General features: G+C 41.2%; 1 protein-coding gene across 2 annotated transcripts in view; it reads left to right on the forward strand.

The window, feature by feature from the left end:
• Positions 1–20,636, forward strand: part of DPP6 (dipeptidyl peptidase like 6) — a 422,729-nt gene that overhangs the window by 314,387 nt on the left and 87,706 nt on the right. For both annotated transcript variants that reach the window (XM_059819117.1, XM_059819118.1), the window contains exon 8: positions 17,901–18,021. In XM_059819117.1, coding sequence (XP_059675100.1) covers positions 17,901–18,021 — 121 coding nt within the window. The remainder of the gene's footprint in view (positions 1–17,900; positions 18,022–20,636) is intronic.

The raw sequence follows: 20,636 nt of genomic DNA on the forward strand, positions 1-20,636 counted from the left end.
CACTTTCCAGCAATTTTTGTTAAGAAGTATACAGTGAAAACTTAATTCCCTAGGAATTCCCTAAGATATAAAGTTTAGGACATGTCCCTTCTGTGGGATGCATGGCAGATTTTTTTTTAAGTAACTTCAAATATTCCTGTTACTATTGAATTCCATATGCATCTTGGAAATATCTTGCAACAGTGGATTTGTTCTGTGTGTTTCTTTTTTCTTCTGAATAAGTAAATCTGTTGGCCTGTAATTCAGCTGTGTTCCCTATTCCTGCATTTGGACTCAGGGTAAGTGAGGAGAACCTGACTGGTAGTTTTAAGCACTATCTTGCATACCTCTAACATATGTGCCTTTTTGCTCTTTTCCTTGCCAGTCATAAAATTATAGCTGGAGTTCATAAAATAAGCAGGCTTTTCCATGCATCAATAGAATCTATTTACAGCTAACGATAAACAGAGAATTGTCAGAGAAAAGAGAAGCTTTTTTAAAAAAACTCTACAAGCATTATAAATGAGATAGAGGAAATACACAATGCTCACTGTTCTCTATTTCAGGACTAATTGAGTTACTCCGAATATGATTGCCAGTGAAATCCATGTCTCCTCTGTGGGGACAACATTGAGTGCAAAGGCAGAGAAAAAGTAAAGTCTATTTAAACTTGATGGTGTGAATGTGTTTGCTGAATGTAGGCTGGGTTGTGATGCAGGAGAGGGAGGGAAAAAACGTCAAGTGTGATGGAAAGGAGTAACGTGCTGGGAAGTACGTGTCAGCTGCCCTGGTTCTCGGTGGTTACAGGGCCCAGCACTTGTCAGAGTAGTTGAGGGTGGTCCTACAACTGCACTGAGGCACGTGAGTGCGTGCCAGCTCCGGTGCCACGCACAGCAGCCCCCCCTGTACGTGCAGTCTGCAACCCGCCTTCGTGCTGCGTCTCCCGGGAAAGGTGGGAGCAATGGATGGGTGGATGGGTTTGCATCACCTTGAAGATACCCCAGTTTTCAGGAAATAAAAAGCTTTCCCCTTGAAGTCTCCTGTTTTTTTTTTCTTTTTTGGCAATGCAAAGGAGAGACAGGGCAGGAGAATAAGAGGGTTTGGTTCCAAAATTTTTTATTCCCTTTGTAGCTTCTATTTCATCCTTCCCAGGGGAACTTTTGGTCACTGTGTCTGACCTCTTTCTTTCTTGCACGTCTAATCATTCAAAAAAGAAACAAATCTGAAACAGAAGCAGCCTGAATGATCTGCATTCTTTGAGATTAAAAATAAACAGTGGAACTTTCCCAGGAGCAATTTTCTATTTATCTTGTTTGCTTTTGTCCTTACTCATTAAATTATATGCCAATTTTTAGATGATGAACTCCTCAGAGCATGGTTCTTGACTTCTTACTAGCCTGCAGAATGCCACACATGCCAACAGAGCTGTATAAATAATGGCAGATATTGGATCTGAGAAAATCTATGTCAGAAGATCAGAATGCAAAAAAGCCCTCGCTTCTGGCATCTTGGAAAAATGCTTCAGCCGTTCTCAGATTTCAGCCGGTCTTAACAATTGAAGTCTTACAAAGCTGGTGGAAGAATTAGACCCTTACCAGTATGGGCTCCTGAGTCAATAGAAAGAGAGACACTAGCTTCAGTACAAGAGGTAACATTTCCTAAGTGTGGCTGTTATCAAAGGGTTCATTCCTCTCATTTGTCCTACAACATGAGCCATCATTTATGGCTTTATAGAATGGGTGAAAAACGCCATTAAATCGGAATAGCAGTGTAATATATTCACATTTGCAGGTGTAAATGACTATGCAAAATGACTATGAAAAAAAATCCATCCTTTCCATCGTTCACCCGACAGCCCAAAGTTCCCCTTAGTATTTCATGGTATCAGCAGGGTGCTTGGAGGTTTTCAGTGAATAGGCTGTATTACCCTCAAACAGTTTGTGTGATACTTCCTAGCAATATGAGGATGCTGATGGCATGATAGGACTGCAAAAAAGTGTTAAGCTGTATCTTTGCCCTGTTCTGTGTATGCTTATCTTTGTAAAGTCTTCACTCTTTAGATTTCCTCTCTTTTTCTGATCTTGCCACTTATGACTCAACAGCTACCCACTTTTGGAGTTGCAATTCTGCCACAAAAAAGCTTCTGTTAATTGATCTTATTGGAATATTTTACCAGTTTCATGCTTTATAACATTACATCTTTTAGAGTGAGGTTCTGTCCACAAGCAGAGGGCTCACATGAGGTTTCCATGGTACATTTGCCCCAATATTATCTATGCAAAGGTTAATAATTACTATCACCCTGAACTCAGTTTGCATAAAACTCGTGCAACTGACAGGCTCGGACCCCTTTATTTATCAAAAAAAAAAAAAAAACGCGTGAAGAGGTTTCCTTTGCGGGTTTCCTTGGCGGCACGGCTAAGTCAGGGAGTGCTTCAGGAGCGAGAGACTGTCGAGTGCCTATCTGGAGCTGAAGTGCTCAAGGAATCCGAAAAACTTCAAGTTTTCAGGATGCTTTTATCTAAGTTATCCCAAAATGAGCACATCTAGGTTCAAAATACTTGCTTTAAGGATAAGCTAGGTATGTATGTGGGCCTTATTATCAAAAGGAAGGAGCAAGCAGTAGGACTGCTCTAATAACGCGCAGTGAGTATTTGCCTGTGTTGACAGCCCTAAAGTATGGTTCACAGGAGTTGTTAAATTCCAATTTCCAAAGTAGAAAAACTTCTGCCATGCTGCTATTTTCCTTCTTTTTTAATCAGAATCTGTAACAGCCCTGACAGATACTAATGATAATGGTGACACATCAGATGCTGGGGGAAGCAGTTCTGCACAACTTTAGAGGCAGCAGTTATAATTCAAAACAATCTCTCTCATAGATCATAGTATTTATTCTTCAGCAAAGAAAACTTTTTTTAGGTTCTTGTGCTGGTTTTGGCTGGGATAGAGTTAACTTTCTTCACAGTAGCTAGTATGGGGCTGTGGTTTTGATTTGTGCTGGAAACAGTGTTGATAAAGCAGGGATGGTTTAGTTATTGCTGAGCAGCGCTTACACCGAGTCAAGGCCTTTTCTGCTTCTCACCCCACCCCACCAGCGAGTAGGCTGGGGGTGGGCAAGAAGTTGGGAGGGGACACAGCCGGGACAGCTGACCCCAACTGACCAAAGGGATATTCCATACCATATGACATCATGCTCAGCATATAAAGCTGGGGGAAGAAGAAAGAAGCGGGGGATGTTCGGAATGATGGCGTTTGTCTTCCCAAGTAACCGTTACGCGTGATGGAGCCCTGCTTTCCTGGGGATGGCTGAACACCCGCCTGCTGATGGGAAGTAGTGAATGAATTCCTTGTTTTGCTTTGCTTCCTTGCGCAGCTTTTGCTGTACCTATTAAACTGTCTTTATCTCAGCCCATGAGTTTTCTTACTTTTACCCTTTCGATTCTCTCCCCCATCCCACCTGGGGGGAGTGATGGATCGGCTGGGTGGGGTTTAGTTGCCAGCTGGGACTAAACCTTGACAGTTCTCCTGGCCAGTCAGTCTTCTACTGTTTCCACTGTTTCTGTAAAGTACCACAAATATCCAGGAAGAGGATTATAGCTGCTGGAAGTTTTGTATGCCCTTGCACTTACTGCCAGCCCACAGAATGGTCAGAATGGGTTTCTCCTGCATTCATAGTCAATAAACCTTTTCCAGTGTCAACTCTTCTGGAGCAGGAACTGCCTTTTATTCTTGTAGATTATGCAGCAATCAAGTGTATAATTGGTTCTAAAGTAACAGAAGTTATGTTTCACAGCAGGTGCAGAAGTTGCATTAAGAAATCTCTATTTCAGTGAAATGCAAATGGCAGGAAAAAAAGGAGTGAGTCTTTCAGCCCCTACCATGTTAGAGGTTTGCAGGTGCCCTCAAACAATGAATGCTAATGCTGGTAAACAGCTTATTATCATAGATACTACTGTCTAAAAAGTGCAATACAATTTAGAGAAATACTGAAATTCATTCATATATAAAACACTTGAATGATAGGTCCTGCTGCACGGCGCCAGAACCTATCCACCTCATTTGTTCTTATCAATTTTTTTAACACTGTAGCACAATGTCTTGCTAACTAGGATACCTAGATGCAAAAAGCTGGTTAAGTGATGACACCTGGAACTAAACCGGAGTGACTCCTCTAATTAGCAGCTTTTTTCTTGCCTGAATTTTTGCCTGTCATGCCAGCTTAGTTCCAGGCAGAAGGGCTGCCTAGATATCAAGTGAGGAGGACCGTTTTCACAGGAGGTACTGAATCATCTGCTGTTGTTCCTACTGCAGCAGGGCTTTTGAACTGCTGGGTGTATAGTTGCTGTAGGTCTATTTGTTTCCACCATTATTTCATAGATTTTTACATCATTATTTTCAAGCTGCTGTTCTCTCACCTTTTCTTTTTGCAATGACATCTGAATCAATATTTAGCTGTGGTCTGCTGTATGTAATTGTTCTGGCTTGGTTATCTTGCTAGTTGTGAGGAAGAAAAGCCCACCCCCCCGCCGTTCCTAATGTCTATAGAAGCCCTATTTAAGCATGGTGGGGGATACTCAGACAGCTTTTTATACGGTTCCCGCATTCTGGGAAACGCACAAGTTTCAGAATAATGATGTGCTGTCTTCCCCTCATACGCTTTTCCAGTGTCAGAATATTAATTCTTTAAGGAAACCCCAGTAAGACATATTACACATACACTGAATACCTGGACAGGTTACCCTGGTTGGGGATTTCCCTTCCATACGCTTTTCCAGTGTCAGAATATTAATTCTTTAAGGAAACCCCAGTAAGACATATTACACATACACTGAATACCTGGACAGGTTACCCTGGTTGGGGATTTCCCTTCCCCTCTCCCCCCATTTTATTCAAAGAATTCCACTGGAAAAATGTTGTGTTTGTTTTTCCCTTTGATGTTCTGCTCTTTGGTTACAGTGACCATAGTGTCGTATTTTTGGTTTTGCACATCCTTGTCATTTCCTTTGGCATCAGCGGGTTTGATGTGTTCGATCCTCGTTCACCGAAGGGAAGCTTTGGTACAGTCAGTGTTATGAGCTCTGCTGAGAACAGTTGTGTGCCTTCTCATCTCAGCATCTTGGTACTGCATTTTCATCAGTAGCAAAAGAGCAAGATATTTAAGATAATTGCAGATGCTACAATAAATGTTACTGAAGAAGATATAGGTGATTTTATTGTAAATAAGATGTTGCTCTTTTTGTGGGCGTGAAAGATTTCAGAGGAAAAAAATGAAATTGATTATTTGCCATAGAAGTTTTACCAATAAATCAGAGAAAAAAAAGTTACTGCTCTTATATCCAAATATAAGAGACATAGGTTGATGTAGTGTTTAAGGCATCACCCCTGGAGGTGAGACACTGCCATAGGCTTCCTCTGTGACTTCATATATGTCACTTTGTTTTCTGGTTAAGTTATAGCATGGAGACGGCAATATATTCCTACCTTACAGTGGACTTACAGGATTAATATATTAAACGTTGCGGACATTCACACTCTGCATTAATGAAACCAAGTATGTACCTACAAGAAATGCATGTATTGATGGACTTGCTAGCTTAGAGCGATTCACGTCTATACTTGCACTACAGGGCGAGTACTGAATTCTCTTCCTTTATATGTTACCACATTTCTCTATATGCTTCTGCAGTCGCACAAAGTGCAAAATTCCTAACAGTGCAACACACTAGGGTAGGGTCAGTTCCACTGAAAATAATTCCCTCCTATTATGGAGATCTAAAATGTTGATATTTCTTTAATTTCAGTTGTGCTTTATGGATATTGAACATGTATCTTTTGTTAAGGGCTTTTTTCATTTCAGAGACCTAACAGCTAGAAGTATCTACTTTAGGTCTGTGCATAAGGGTTTCTGGCATCTTACAAAACCATGGTTGGTAATTGATTTCCATTGAAGTAAGTGCTTATGGAAAGTGTTGCTCTTGGAAAGCTGCTATTTTGTGCCATGAAAATAGTTACGTTTCACTTTAGGTAGCAGCAGTCATTGGTGAGTGTACGTTTAAGTGACAGATGTTAGGATGCTGCAAGCAGGACTAAGCAGTGCCATCTAAGGGACTCTTCAGTAGCTCACCTTCATTTGTGGTGGTCGTCGCACCTTCCCCAGAAACTGCCATTCGTCAGAGCCATGAGAGAGCTTCAGGAACAATTCTGTTAGCTCTACTGTTCAGCTGCTGGAATAGATGTTGATGGTTTCTATTACTAAACATTGTATTAAAGAGGAATATTACACTGAATAGCTCACTTTCCAAGGTCAGAGGTGTACCTCAAGGAACCCTGAATCCCAGTTGCCAGTTTCTTTATGCTGACAAGTAATCTGTGCTCTCTCCTTAGGCAGATATTCATTCTGTAACACAATAAAATATTTAAAATGAAACACTGTATCATCTCACATTAAATAATCTAATTTATAGTGATGTCCGACATAACCATCAGTGATATTAGGTTACAGAATACAAGATAACCCATCAAGCAGAACTTAAAAACAGAATCAGAGTTCCATACTAAATGGTGATACATTCTTTAATATAACCAGGCAGTTATAAATTAAAATAAACCCATTAGAATCCAGGGCAAGGAAATCCAAGCAGACATGTTTCTCTTTGTTGAGGTGAAATAAACCCTCTTTTCTTCCCTGAAGAACAGAAAATAGGACAGCATATTTTGCTGGAAACATATATTTTTAAATCTCCAGAATCATGATAATTGCTTATTTGGATGGACTCTGGCAGATTCTAGGTGTGATTAGAATCCCTACATGTTGTGGTCTAGCCCGCTCACAGAATACAAATGGAAATGCACTGTGTTTGTAATGATGCAATGTCAAAAATGTAGCGAAGCTTGTAGAAACCTGAGAAGAATATTAATGCACTTAAGGACTTAAGCTGGCAGAAGCAAGACAAAAAATCTCTTCTGTGCCCAATTTAAAAGGAAAAAAGTTTGGGAATGTGTCTCCAGATCACAGAATTCAGTCATTACTCCTATAGCCCATTAAATGGGACTTTATCTTGAGTATCGGTTTTGCCAAATTTGGATTGTCTCTAAAGACCTTAAAAACCACGGGATCTTACAAACTCTTCTTCTTTCCAAAGTGAGCCTTAACATTTCTTGGAGAAAAGGTCTCCAGACTTTACTGAATACTGTAGACACACCACAAACATGATTTAGTAAAAATGATAATCTTAGAAAAACCTTAACTGTTCCTAACAAGGAATAGATGGGCTTTATGGAACTTGCTTAATAGCTCAATAATATTACTTGCAGCAGATCCATATTTTCCCTAGACTTTCTGTTGCTGCTGATGTACCTATAGAAGCCATTCTTATTGCCCTTCATGTCCCTTGCTGAATTCAGCTCCAGACGAGCTTTGGTTTTCCTAACCCATCCATGCTCAATCAGACAATGTCTCTATATTCCTCCCAGGTCACCTGTCCCTGCCTCTACCTCTTGTACACTCCCTTGTAATGTCTGAGTTGTGTCAGGAGCAACGTCCTCATCCCCGCAGGCCTCCTGCCTCCTTTGCTTGGTTTCGGACACATCAGGATGGACCATTCTTAAGATTGGAGGAGGCGGTACTTGAAAATCCAACAAAAACAACAAAGCCCGTATCCATCCATCACAGCACTACAGTCGTATGAGCTGTCCCACCACATCTCTATGATCCTATTGAGATTGTAGCTCTACAACTGCACACAAACCTTAATTCCTCCTGTTTATTCCCCACGCTGCATGCATTTGTGTACAGAGAGGTACCCAGCTGTGATGGTTTCCCAGGAAAAGTATGAAAGCTTTCCCTGTGGTGTTGTGTGCTCAGCTTCTCCTTATTTTTGTGCATTGCTTGAGGTGGGCCTCCTTCAACCCTGTTCACCAGAGTCTCTTTTGTCCACATCTCCCTTTTCTTGCCAGCCTGGTCTACCACTTCCTTGACTGACTGTGGGCCATCATCTCCCTCCCCCATTGCTCTCGGTTTAAAGCTCTCCTCCCCAGGCAGGACAGAGTTCCCAGCCCCAGAACCGGGGCACTGAACCTGGTCTGTAGCTGCAGATCTGTCAGCAGAGCAGGACCCTTCCTCACAGTGCCTGAAGTCACCAGCTTCCAGCCTTCACAGGAGTCTCCGTTTACCAGCCCAATCAGCTTAGACTCTGCCTGCCCCTCCTTTCAGGCAGCGTCTCAGAGAAGATCCTTCAACATCCTTTTTGACACCTCTGATGTTGCAGGGTCTTCTGACCTTCTCCCACTGCTCCCTTACTTTCTCCACCTCCTGCAGGCAAAGCGATCATCTCCCCCAGCCCCAGAGGGAAGTCACCCCCAGACCTGGAGTGCCACATCCTCTCTCGGAAGCTCTTAAATGGGGCCTAGCCATTGTTCATAGAAATAGAAATGTTTATTTGAAGACACGAAGGAATGCTTTTCCATTCTCTCTGACTTCTTAGTCTCTTTGTTGATTGCGTGCAAGGAAAGCAAAATTAAATTCTTGATGTTTATTTTACAAGGGATATTAGCACTTTCCAAGATATGTGGCTAAAATCAGAAGACTTGCACAATTTACAAGTGGTGTCTCTTCTACGCTTCTTTTCCTAGATAGGTAATCAAAGCCACTGAAGGCAGCAGATTTTTCATTTGTCTTTTACAGTAACTCTGACAGTTTTCCTTTGCAGAATCAATTACATTTCCTTTCATTGCATTGATTTCCATGGAGTTAATCTCTTGCACTACTGATATCAGATGCATACAAGCCTTTGATCTCCAATGAGAAGTCATGAATACTGGTTTTGATGTGTTTATGGATCAGCACGATTCTTACATGTATCAATCTGTACTACTGTATTCTCTGGTTTCAGTGGTCCCCTGGGGTCATTTCAGCTTCTCTGTCCTGAAAAACTTCCTGCAGAATCATTTTAAAACTGGTGTAGTCCTCACTTTGGTCTAAACACCACCTTTGCCCTTCTCTGGGTAGGGTAAAGTTGAATTCAAGTAAGCCTTATCTATTTGTTGCATGCCTTCAGAAACTGCTATGTCTTCTAAATCCTTGGCTTGGTAAGGAGTTAGCTTCTTACTTTGAATTAAAGCAAAGATAAACCCTGGTGTGAAAAACTGAAACTGTAGCCTTTTCTGTCAATAATTTATCAAGATGTGATTCTCTGCACTGTGTTGATCATGTGGAAGGCTTTCACTGGTTTTCATTTGGTTTTGTAAAGAAGAAAAGTTGATTTAAAAATTCTTTATCTCACTCCTCTATCATAATCGTTATCTGTCTCTTTCCTAAATTGTGAATATGAATCATTTGATGGAGAGAATGGAAATATTTTGAAGTTTTTTGACTTACTACTTTTTTCCCACCAGCTATCAAGCTATATTTAAATGGCAACAAGAAAAGCCTAATTAAAATACTAGCTTTTATTATGTAAGCTCACTGGTGAGGAGCAGTTTATGGTTTTATTACCCTTTTTGAAGAACTGATAAGAGCTGGTGTAATCATGTCGTATGCATTAAGAACAACACTCATGACAGAATGCATTAATGGAAGCTATTTGAACATCAAAGTTTGCATTTTATGAGGTCTAAAAGAAGAAATTGGCAGAGTATTCATTAAATAATGCATAGTCAATCAGCAACAAGCTTTAGAACTGATTTTTAATTGATCACACATTTTTCTGCTGCAGTTGATGTAAGAATGATAACTGCAAAATGCTAAGACCTTTCCGGTACAATGCTCATCAGATTTCCTTGATATCCCAAAGTGAAGACACAATTATCGTATCTGCCTCAAGACGCTGCATGGGCAAGGATGGGCATGCTAATTCGGTGTAGTAAGGACAAGTTTTAACTTGGACAAAACAGCAAGAAATTGTTTTCTCTTTGCAGTTTTTCATTTTCGCAGTCCTCAGCTTCCGGGATTCATATGGCAGTGGAAAAACAAGACTAGCTTGAGAAGGGCTATCTCCCAAATATTTGGATGGAATTAGAGGCACTAGAAGTGGAGGGAAGAAGGGAGAGGTCTTTCTGTGTGTGCATTTCGAGGAAGAGCTTGATCATGCATTTGTGTTCGTGATCTGACATTTCCGAATCCCGGTTACATGCTGTGACTCTGTGACAGACCTCAAACGGTTACTTAGCATATAAATAAAGAGTTAATGCTTTTCTACTTCCTGGACATATTGGGAAGATAAATCTGTCTATTTTTCTGAGACTTTCAGACCAATATGATGTGTAACACCCTATAAATACATAAATAGTTAATATACAGTTCAGCGCAAAATTTTCCTATCATTAACACCCAAAAAAAATGAATAGAAGTTAAAAATCTTATGCTGAAAAGTTAAAAAAATATCATTGATTAAACCATGGGACTGTTGTGATGGGTTGACCTTGGCTGGCTACCAGATGCCCACCAACCTGCTCTATCACTTGCCCTCCTTGATGGGACTGGGGGAGAAAGTACTATGGAAAACTTGTGGGTTGAGATAAGGACAAGGAGATCACTTAGCAATTACTGTCATGGGCAAAACAGACTCTACTTGGGGAAATTAATTTAATTTATTGTCAGTTAATTGTAACAGACTGGGATAGTGAGAAACAAAAAAACCCTAAAAACACCTTCCCTTCCCGCCACCCCTCCCTTCTTCCCAGGCTCAACGTCACTCCCGATTTCTCTATCTGCTCCCCCCGAGCGACACAGGGGGACAGGGAATGGGGGTTGCAGTCAGTTCATAACACTTCATCTCTGCTGCTCCTTCCTCCTCATGCTCTTTCCATGCTCCAGTGTGGGGTCCCTCCCACAGGAGACGGTCCTTCACAAACTTCTCCAACATAGGTCCTTCCCATGGGATACAGTTCTTCATGAACTGCTCCAGAGTGGGTTGTTTCCACGGGGTGCTGTCCTTCAGGAACGGACTGCTCCAGCATGGGTCCCCCACGGGCCACAGGTCCTGCCAGAAATCTTGCTCCTGCATGGGCTCCTCTTCACAGGCCACGGGTCCTGGCAGGAACCTGCTCCAGTGCGAGCTCTCCGCGGGCTGCAGCTTCCTTCAGTGCACATCCACCTGCTCTGGCGTGGGGTCCTCCGTGGGCTGCAGGTGGATATCTGCTCCACCGTGGACCTCCATGGGCTGCACAAGGACAAGCTGCATCACCATGGTGATCTCTGCTCCGGTGCCTCGAGCACCTCCTCCCCGTCCTTATTCACTGACCTTGGAGTCTGCAGGGCTGTTTCTATCACATTTTCTCACTCCTCTCTCACATCTGTTGCACAGTGGTTTTACCCTTTTATAAATATATTGTCACAGAGGCACTACCAACATCGCTGATGGGTTCAGCTTTGACCAGCGGTGGGTCTGTCTTGGAGCCATCTGAAACAGGCTCTGTCTGACATGGGGGCAGCTCCTGGTGTCTTCTGACAGAAGGCACCCCTGAAGCCCTCTTTCCCCTGCTGCTACCAAAACCTTGCCGTGTAAACCAGATACAAATGTTCACATGAGCTCTTGATTGAAGAGATAATTGACAGAAAATAGGTAGGAACCTTAAATTGCATGTAGATTGATTTCAGGCAGTTGAATCCCCATTTATATACCAGGACTGCCTAACCTTACGGAAGTCTAGATGTACCTCAAATGATTAACTTAATTTGCCCACATATATTCTCATAGAGTTTGAGTGGTAAAATGGGTGGCTGTTGCTTAAGAAATTTGATGTGATTGGGGTTTAGGTAGAAGAGGCCAAGGACTTTGACGTGGTTAGGACTATGAGCGACAGCATCAAGGCGATAGTCCTTGAACATATGCTACAGTCCTTCTTTTGGGGCTGTGCTGCCCTGCAGCAGGAGGAGAGAGCTTTCAGAGACTTTGAAGGATGTGCACAAGGAAGCCAGAGTCTGGCTTATCAGTAGGGCTGGGAGGGATGATGATTGCTTCTCCAAGATTGTTTTCACAGTGCATTTTATTTTTTAGTTCCCGTACTAATCTACTGATGGTCTAATTTGAATGCATGCTTGTGCTGCCATTACCCTGGACCAGATCTTGAGTGGATGAAGGCATCTGAGGTTGGCTGTTTGTACTCAGTGGAAGTGGTAGATACCTAACTTACATGAACTGCGTTGATTGACTTTATTTGGACTTGGGAGCACCCAGCACACCATAAGACCTGCTGGAGAATAATCCCCTGAAGTTAGGCAGATTTTACCTTCTGTTATGTCTTCATTGGTACTTGCATCTCTCTGCTGAGTCTACTTGCCATCTGTCTAAGGCAGACTAGATCATGCCATCTACAAAAGGCCACAGAAAGTCCTGCACAAGATAAGGCAGTATTAAATCCTACCAGTGTACACTGGCAATGAACAATGGCAGATGTACAGAGCCAGATACATGCAAGAACTGTTGTTCTTTATTATTCAGCAAAAGGGATTTTACAGTAGCTGTAGGTCTGCCTTTGCAGGAGGAGGTATGAGTTCAAGTAAGTATCATGTTGAAGCTGACCATGACTCTGCCAATAAACAGATCAGTTAGACATGCAGTTCATGGCACATTTTGGATCTCTTCTCTACCAGTCTTCACAAGCTTGTAGTAGTCTACCTGATGTGAAATGGTTAAGGCATTGGAATAGAGCTCAAGATACCCGAGTTTGACTCATGGTTTTGCCAGTCTTCCTGTGTGACATTTAAAATAGGATTTGCCTGCTTAATCATAGGTTCCTGGAGCACCTCAGCTGAGTAGTGTTAAATGTATGTGGCCTCTAGATGCCACTCTGTGAGAGCAGAGGTTTCCCATATGTCCTGTATCATATCTGCCAGATGTTTTAGATGCATGAAGGGGTTTAAAATGGCTCTAGGTGACTATGTTTGGGAAGCTGAGTCTTGTCTTCGGTGCCCGTGTCTCTCTTTTTTTCACATGTTGAATGGGGACAATAGTACTTCTTTGTGTATTAAAATGATATGCTGTTGGGGTAGGGACTGCCTTTTCTGTGCATTTGTTCAGCACCTATAACAATGAAGGCCGCGGATAATTAGCTTTACACAGATATTTTTTACCGATTCTGCAAAATAAATATAAGTATTTCTGAAAGATGCACAGAATTATAAAATGAATCTGTTATTTTATTTATTCTGTAGCATACGCCCTCAGGTAAAATGGTTTGCCAGCAAAAAAGCAGACTTCTACACAGGGAGAAAAAAAATAAAAGAAGGCTTTAACATTAAAACCAGAAAACAATGAAGCACATTATGTTGGATGAGGAGAGAATAGCACATTGATTTGTAGTTACATTTCCCCATTCACTGAGTCTTCCATTTTGTGACTGGTTTTTTCAGCCTCCAAGGAAATTTGGACTGATTTGGAATTTAAAACAGTGTCAAGGCAAGATTTTGTGCTTGTCTGTACATGAAGGCCAGTTCTTGTTGACCAAACTCTCCATGTTAAATGGCCAACCTTTCCACGTTAACTACTCTCTCGTAGTTAAATCCTGTGGGCTGGCCTTGCAGTGTGGAAGGCTGCCTTCTAATGTGTAGGAAACATTCACACTTCTACAATGTGCTAATAATTTAAAGTAATAAGCATCCAGGCATTAACTTTATGCTTGGAGATGCTAAATTTGAGTGATGTCGCTCATTCAGTTGACAAGTTATACATGTTAGAAATGATGGGGTAAAGAGAACATAAACTTAGAATGCCACCCTACAGTTGGAAAATAAATAGAAGCAGTAAAAATGCAGATTAATGCGTATGAATTTATTTTCTTTTGGTCTGTGAAGAAATAGGAACTTCACTCACTTCTTTGGCTGGAAGGAAGGTGGGTTGAACAACCGTAAAAAGAGGTGTAGTATTCATCTGCTCAAAATAGTTGGTCACTGTGACTCTTGCAGAGGTCTTAAAGAGATTATTTTCATTAGATTCCTGAAAAGGTCCATAAATTTATCCATTTAAAATCACCAGTATTTTAATTACTGGAGCATAATTACTGAATACCACTCTGGGTCAGTTTGGTAGAGAACATTGCTTCAGAAGCCCTTAAGCAGTTACAAAAATATTTTAAATGAATCCTTCTTAAATCAATTAGTGTTGTTAAGGCTTTTGTATGTTTTAAGTGAATGAAGTTTATTTTGTCATTAGTTTAAATGTTTACCTTACTGTATAAATTTATCTTACTGGATAAATACTTAATCATTGACTTAAAGTTCTCCTCCTGTCTCAGGCTCATGGTCCAACCAGTCAAGTATTTTTTCTCCAATATTGTATTTTTTCTACAATATTAGTTGTGTCACATGAGGAGATCGAACGGTTTGAAGTAATCAGTTATAATACAAGGTACAAACAGGCAGAGATTTCTTCCCAGCACACGTGAGTTAGTGGTGTGTTGACACCTGAGGCTAAAGGGGTTATCACTTATGCTGAAAGTTTCAGGTGACATTCTGAGCCACATAATGCCAACAGCAAAATCCCCATTGATTTTTATTACCCTGGGATTAAGTGAATGCATTTTAAAAAAAACCACTGCACTTTATCTTAGTCCCTCCAGATGTTCCAGTTATCTTTGTTAAGTATTTAATCTTTTGAGCATCTATTATAACATCCAGCAGGAAGAGAATGAAGTTCTTGTCTTCTGTTAATTCCAGTGGCAAGGAGTTCCACGCATTAATTTTTATTACATTAGGAAAAATATTTTTAATCCACTTTAAAACAGCTTTCTTCTAGGTTTCATTGGTTTCCCTGTTGTTTTGGAGAAATGAAAGGGTAAAAACATCCTTTTCCTTTTTTCTGTTTCCTCTCCATTATCTCGTAGAACCTATGTCTTCCTTGTTTATTCTACAGAGTTAGCAATTTCAGTTTCTTCAGTCTATGTATGGATGTTTCCATTCTTCTTACTTTTTTCAGAGTATCTTCTCTTTCCTCTGCATTGAATGTGTCATGATGAAAACGGACACGGTATTCAACTTCCTGACATAGCACAGGTCTATTTTCCATGCCATTAGCTGAGCTCAGCGTTGGACTTTATCTGCTGTCCATGATAAAAGGCATATATATTACAAGAATGTTGGGGGTAAAGTCTTGCTCAAATATGCACACCAAAAGAAAAGACACCAGAAATTTTGTGTCTGATCTTTGTCTCCTGTACAGAGGCATAAAACTGAGCTTGACCCCTTCTGTTGTCATTCTACGGTAGTCTAGAACTGCTATGTAAAGCAAGCATAAAATGATGTGAAAGTGATGTCCATACATTTTTTAATTATTTTTCTGTACTAAAATTTCTTATCCTCTAATTAGTTGAAAGGATTATGATGATTTGATAGAAAGCACTGTTCTGATGTCATAAAACCAAAACAGTAAAAAATATTATATAGGTATTTTTTAATATCGTCTAATATCTTTCTAACCCAGAATGTGAAGTAATCCAAAGACATTTCTTTTTGATGAATAACGGAAGTTCAAAAGCTCTTTCTTAATTTATAAGATACATTACACAGAAATCTTCCTTGTGCTGCTTCAGTTATCTTTTATCTTGATTACGGCTGACATTTTTAGGGTACAAGGCACTGTAGTTAGGAGGATAATTTTAAATTCTCTCTGAGGTGCTGCAGTTTGGCTCTGAATTATATGGGAGACAGTTTGAAGTCAGAGCACTATATTATTTTTCCATTACAGCTACCGGATACCTCATGCAGCCTGATTAGTGCAATGAAGCTTTGAAAGACAAAACAGTGAAGACAGAAAATATTGCAGTGCTTTACAAAGCAAAGGGCAGGAATAGGTTGTCAATCGCCTTCTTTATTTTTCCTGTAAATTTATTTAAAATTTAATACAGTACAAAATATTGCAAAACCTTCATTTGCCTGGAGAATTTGGGCAAGGGAAGGGTTGCATCGCTTGAATAACTCCACTTGATTGTGTGCCTGTCACAGAATAGCCCCCACCCAAGCACCCCCAGCAGGTTTAGCTCTTGGACACAAAGATTTGGATTTGCTTGGGCCCAAAGTATCTTATTCTGCTTAGTCTTCCTGATTTTTGTGTACATTTAAGCTTCAACAACCCTCCCATGTGCAGACTAGCTAACAGGTAAAATTCTTTACTTGGCATCCCTCATCTGGCTCCTCTGCTTACTAAAAATCAAGGTAAGAAAAAGAATGTAGTATCTTGCACAACATATTTTTTACTTTCAAAAAATATTAATTGGATGCAGCTTTTCTTAGTTTAAAGGGAATAAAAGCAAGCAACAGTTTCAGTCATACTTTTTACCTTTAGGCAAACTTGCTATAACTACTGCCAAAATTAAATTAGCATCTATACTTCTGGAATCTTTCCAGCTCATCTTTAGGTGAAATACATACTATAATAGGATGTGAAACAGAAGCTGAAAGCAAATATTTTTCCCAATTCTGTCTTTTCATGAGTGTAACATAAGAAATTGCATTCTAATATCGTGGTAAAGATACCTAACATTTATTCCAACATCTGCAAGTGTATAAAAACCCATCTGTAAATGTCTACTAAATCATATTAACAGTTTGTCTTTCAGTCTGAATGGCTTTCTGATACCCTGTTCAGTACATCTTTGCAGACTGAATGGAGTTTAAAAATATTTTAAAAAGAAAAGCACTAGTTTGAGCAGGATGCAGTTCACTTTGGGGTGAGGAGGGGACAGGATCTGTGTCATCGCTGACAGCAAAACACAGAACAAAGCATTTAACCAGATGATAAAGACTGGTGCCATGGAACAATTTTTTTTTAAATGGCTGGCCAGTTTTGCTTGCTGATCAGCTAAATATACAGCCTGATTTCCAAAAGCATTCTCATAGCATTAGCTCTAATGACTTGCATGAAATTAGCTTTAAAAAAACCCAGGAGGTTTATTTGGGAGTCTTATGTTAGGCTCCTTTCCTGACTATCTTGAATTGAAGTTTTTATGATTGATAAGGGTTTTGTATTTATAAATTCTTCTCCACGATGGAATTGCTCTCCCACAGACAGCACCAGCGGTGTGAGCAGGCGTTTGCAGAGGCAGGTTTAGGTACCCAATGGCGATCCTTGGTGTGGGCCTGCGCTTGCCCTCCCGAGGAGCTGCGAGGTCCCGTGACATTTTGATGATATAATCTTTCAGCAACCTGAATCCACTAGATTTTTGCAACAGGAGAGAAGAGGTTTCCAGAGATGGGCTGGGGGCTATGGCAGCTGCATCCATGCTGGTAGGGCGGTGAGACCCCATGGGTGCCTTTGTCCCATCCACCCTGGGACTGTAGGAAGGTGACCTGGGGACCGGGGCAGGGCGACAGGTCTCGCACACCCCTTTGGGTCCTTGGCACATGCGCACCTGCTCCCCGAAACACCAACCTCCTCGTGCTTTCTTGGCCAACATGCTGCAGTCACATAGACTGTCCCTTGTTCAACAGCACACGTTGTCTTGTTGGATCTGCATGAAAAACGGGATTCAGATTTATTTAATAGGTTACCAGCTGTGTTTTAAGGAAGCAGGAGCAGCTGAAAACAAGCAAGAAGCCATTTCCAGTAGCCAGTTCAGTCACCACATAGCATCAACATCAGTTCTGCAAACTGCTACTGTCTCCTGGACCGCTTTTTCAAAATCCTGAGCGATGGCAATTCTTCATTTCATGCCCTCTAACTACACTGCTCAATTTCTGAAATGAAGACAGGAGTGAGAAAAATAAAGCTTGTATCAAAGGACCAAGGCTTCAGTTTGCTGTAAATTAGCATCTTTCTATTAGTTGATGGCGTTGGAAGCAAGCTGTAGAAATCCTTTTTTGACAAAAGACGCTATAAAAATGTGATATGTGATTTTGTACTGCCAATTATTGTAAAAGCAAAATGCAACATTTTATAACGGAGCCACTGCTTAATGCTGTTCTCTTTTTCTTTTTCCCTTCAAATCAGATATTTATCTTTGAGAATAACATCTATTACTGTGCCCATGTGGGGAAACAAGCCATCCGAGTGGTCTCCACAGGAAAGGAAGGTGTTATTTTCAATGGGCTCAGCGACTGGCTGTACGAAGGTAGGACACAACATTTAGGGCAGCAGTTAGTTATGAGTTTAAGTTACACTCTAGATTTACAGAACTGGCTGGAATTAGATGTTCAGCATTGTATTTCTGGGACTGGTGGACCACGGAGCTGAAAATCTGCTATTCTAATAGTTGTCTGAAGTGCTGGACTGGAAATAATGTGAAATGATGTAAGAATTCTGTTTTCCGGCTGTTTTTCTTTCCCTTAGTCCAAAGGTAATAAATCACCAAGCTTTAATGAACAGAACTGCTTCATTATTTAATGGCACCTGCAATCACTCATAGACGTGGCAGATTTCACATCACAGAAAAGGACAGAAATGGGAGGGAAAGGGGGTTTATTTTAAAGGAAGGAAAAAATTTTACTTGATAAGTTGTTTTCTACAGCACTAGGTGGGCCCTGGAAGCTGCCCAGATATTGCTACCTAAAAATTTTCTAAAACCAGACAAGTCCTCACAGTAATTGGCTTCTTTCCCTTGAAAATGGGCCTGGTGGGGTAGAGGGTCATGGCTGGAGCACTGCTTTGCTGTGGTCCTTTCAGCTGGCAAATGGCCATTTAGATGTCTGTGAGCAGCTGCTTGCAAAATAATCTCACCTGGTCACTAGTTAGGAAAGGATCCGGGCCATCCCCAGTTCTTTTGGGGGATGTAACAGGCTTTTAAGCTAATTAGAATCAGAATTAAAATTAAAATATATATATTGCATATATATGTATAACATGTACACAACATGCATCCCTCTCTGTTGCTGGCTAATGCTGCCAGCAGTTCCTTTTCACAAGGATCCTGGTTTTGGGACCTGGCAGCCTCTCTTTCCTGTGACACGATTTCCCTTTAAAGTCACACTTTCTCCTGCAGGTCCCAGCACCGTCCCAAGCTTTTCTTACCTCCACAGAAAGAAGTGTCCAGATGCATCTATTAACTGCGCCCTGTTGGCTGCTCCCAGTTTCCTTGAGGCTTAATGGAACAGGATAGGTTGCAAAATGCCATTCGTCATTAATTGATGTAAAAATATGAATCGCTCCTTAAATTACTGTGTATCACAGCTAAGCTGGGGCTGTTGGACTCAAAAATGAGTGCATTAAAACAAATTATTTTGTTTGCCACTCCCAGAGAAGCTGGTCCCATAAATCAGTGTACAAACCCATCAAACATATCAGTGGAAAAATCTGATAGCGGTTTAGATTACTTTTGAAATTTAAATGTGTGTTTACACTGTACCACAGAATATTTGCAAGTGAATGTCCTCCTTCTGAAGCACTTTGTAACCAGAGGAGTGGCTAAGAAGTTACAAAATGCTAATTTTCTTTAATTTTTCTTTATTTATTAATTTGTTGCTGAAGTTGTGGGCAGGTCTGTTTGACTCTGTAGGTCAAATGTGCATATTAGTGCCCTTATTTTGCTGATAAACATCTTTTAGTACATAAGGTCCTGTAGAGTCTCGCACACAGCACCATGCTGAGAGGAGTTTGCCAAGCCAGTGAACTCTAAGCACACCGGCAAGCCCATGGTGACACTTGTTTTGCTGACGCATATTTTTATTCAATTACGGGATTGGTCAGGCAATTTCTTGGCTGACATTGACTTTCAGGTTTGTCCTTTATAACGAACTTTCTTGTTAACTTTATGATAATGTACTGGGATAAGAAATGAATGTCTGACCAAATACAGTCTGGTTATACCAAGCCAGGTTCTGTCACCTCTCTGAGCAGCATGTACAGAGTAGGACCACTGAACCTGCTATTCACTGGGAGTACATTTTTTCAGGAATTAGGATATAGCATCCCTTTGGAAATGTCACTTTGTGTCCAGGTATGCTTTACGTTGAAATAAAAACTTCTCTTACTTCACAAGCAATGTGTAGAAGGACCCACAGGAAAACCTCAGGTATAAACGTCCCCAAGTGATGGGGCGCAGCGTCCAAAATCAAATCCAGAGTTGGACTGTGTGAGCTGAGCTCCTTCTCTTGCACAATGTCACCTGTGCAGTCCTCATGGAGGTAAACCTGGGACAGGAGTCAGGACTGATGATTTGTGGCAGATGCTTGAAGAAGCTGTGGGACCATGGGATCGGATGGGTCTGCAGTGTTCAGATGTCAGCTCTCTGCATGCGTGGATGGATGGAGCGGGATCCCAGAAGAAATTGGGTATGGCGTGGTGGTAAATGGGTAAAGACCGCTGGGAGATGGATGACAGCTCCCCACTGGAGTCCTGGGAATTCAGGCATCGTTGTCAGTGAGGCTGAAGTTTTACCCCAGCAGCAGGTGAATGCTCTGCTGATACACTGTTACTGGCACCTTTATTTTTCCAAATTCTCTCCTTTTCTTGGGTGCCTCCTCTTCAGTAGGATAAACTGGAACAGCATTTTAAATCCAAATTTACCTGACAGGAATTGCTTGAAATCTGGGCAAAGGCTGAAATTTACCACCTCAGGGCTATTTTTCCTCTTCCCCCATTCCCACTGACATTTGTAGACGTGTCTTCCCCACCTCTCTAATGGAGCTGGGTGGGATGCTCAGACCCGTGTTTGTTTGCGCTGCCGCCGTCTCAGCGAGCTACCGGGATGGATGCTGAGCATATGTAGAAATCTCGTTCCATCTGTGCAGC

Source organism: Gavia stellata, chromosome 6 (genome assembly GCF_030936135.1).
Source record: "Gavia stellata isolate bGavSte3 chromosome 6, bGavSte3.hap2, whole genome shotgun sequence".
In the NCBI taxonomy this organism is placed as follows: domain Eukaryota; kingdom Metazoa; phylum Chordata; class Aves; order Gaviiformes; family Gaviidae; genus Gavia; species Gavia stellata.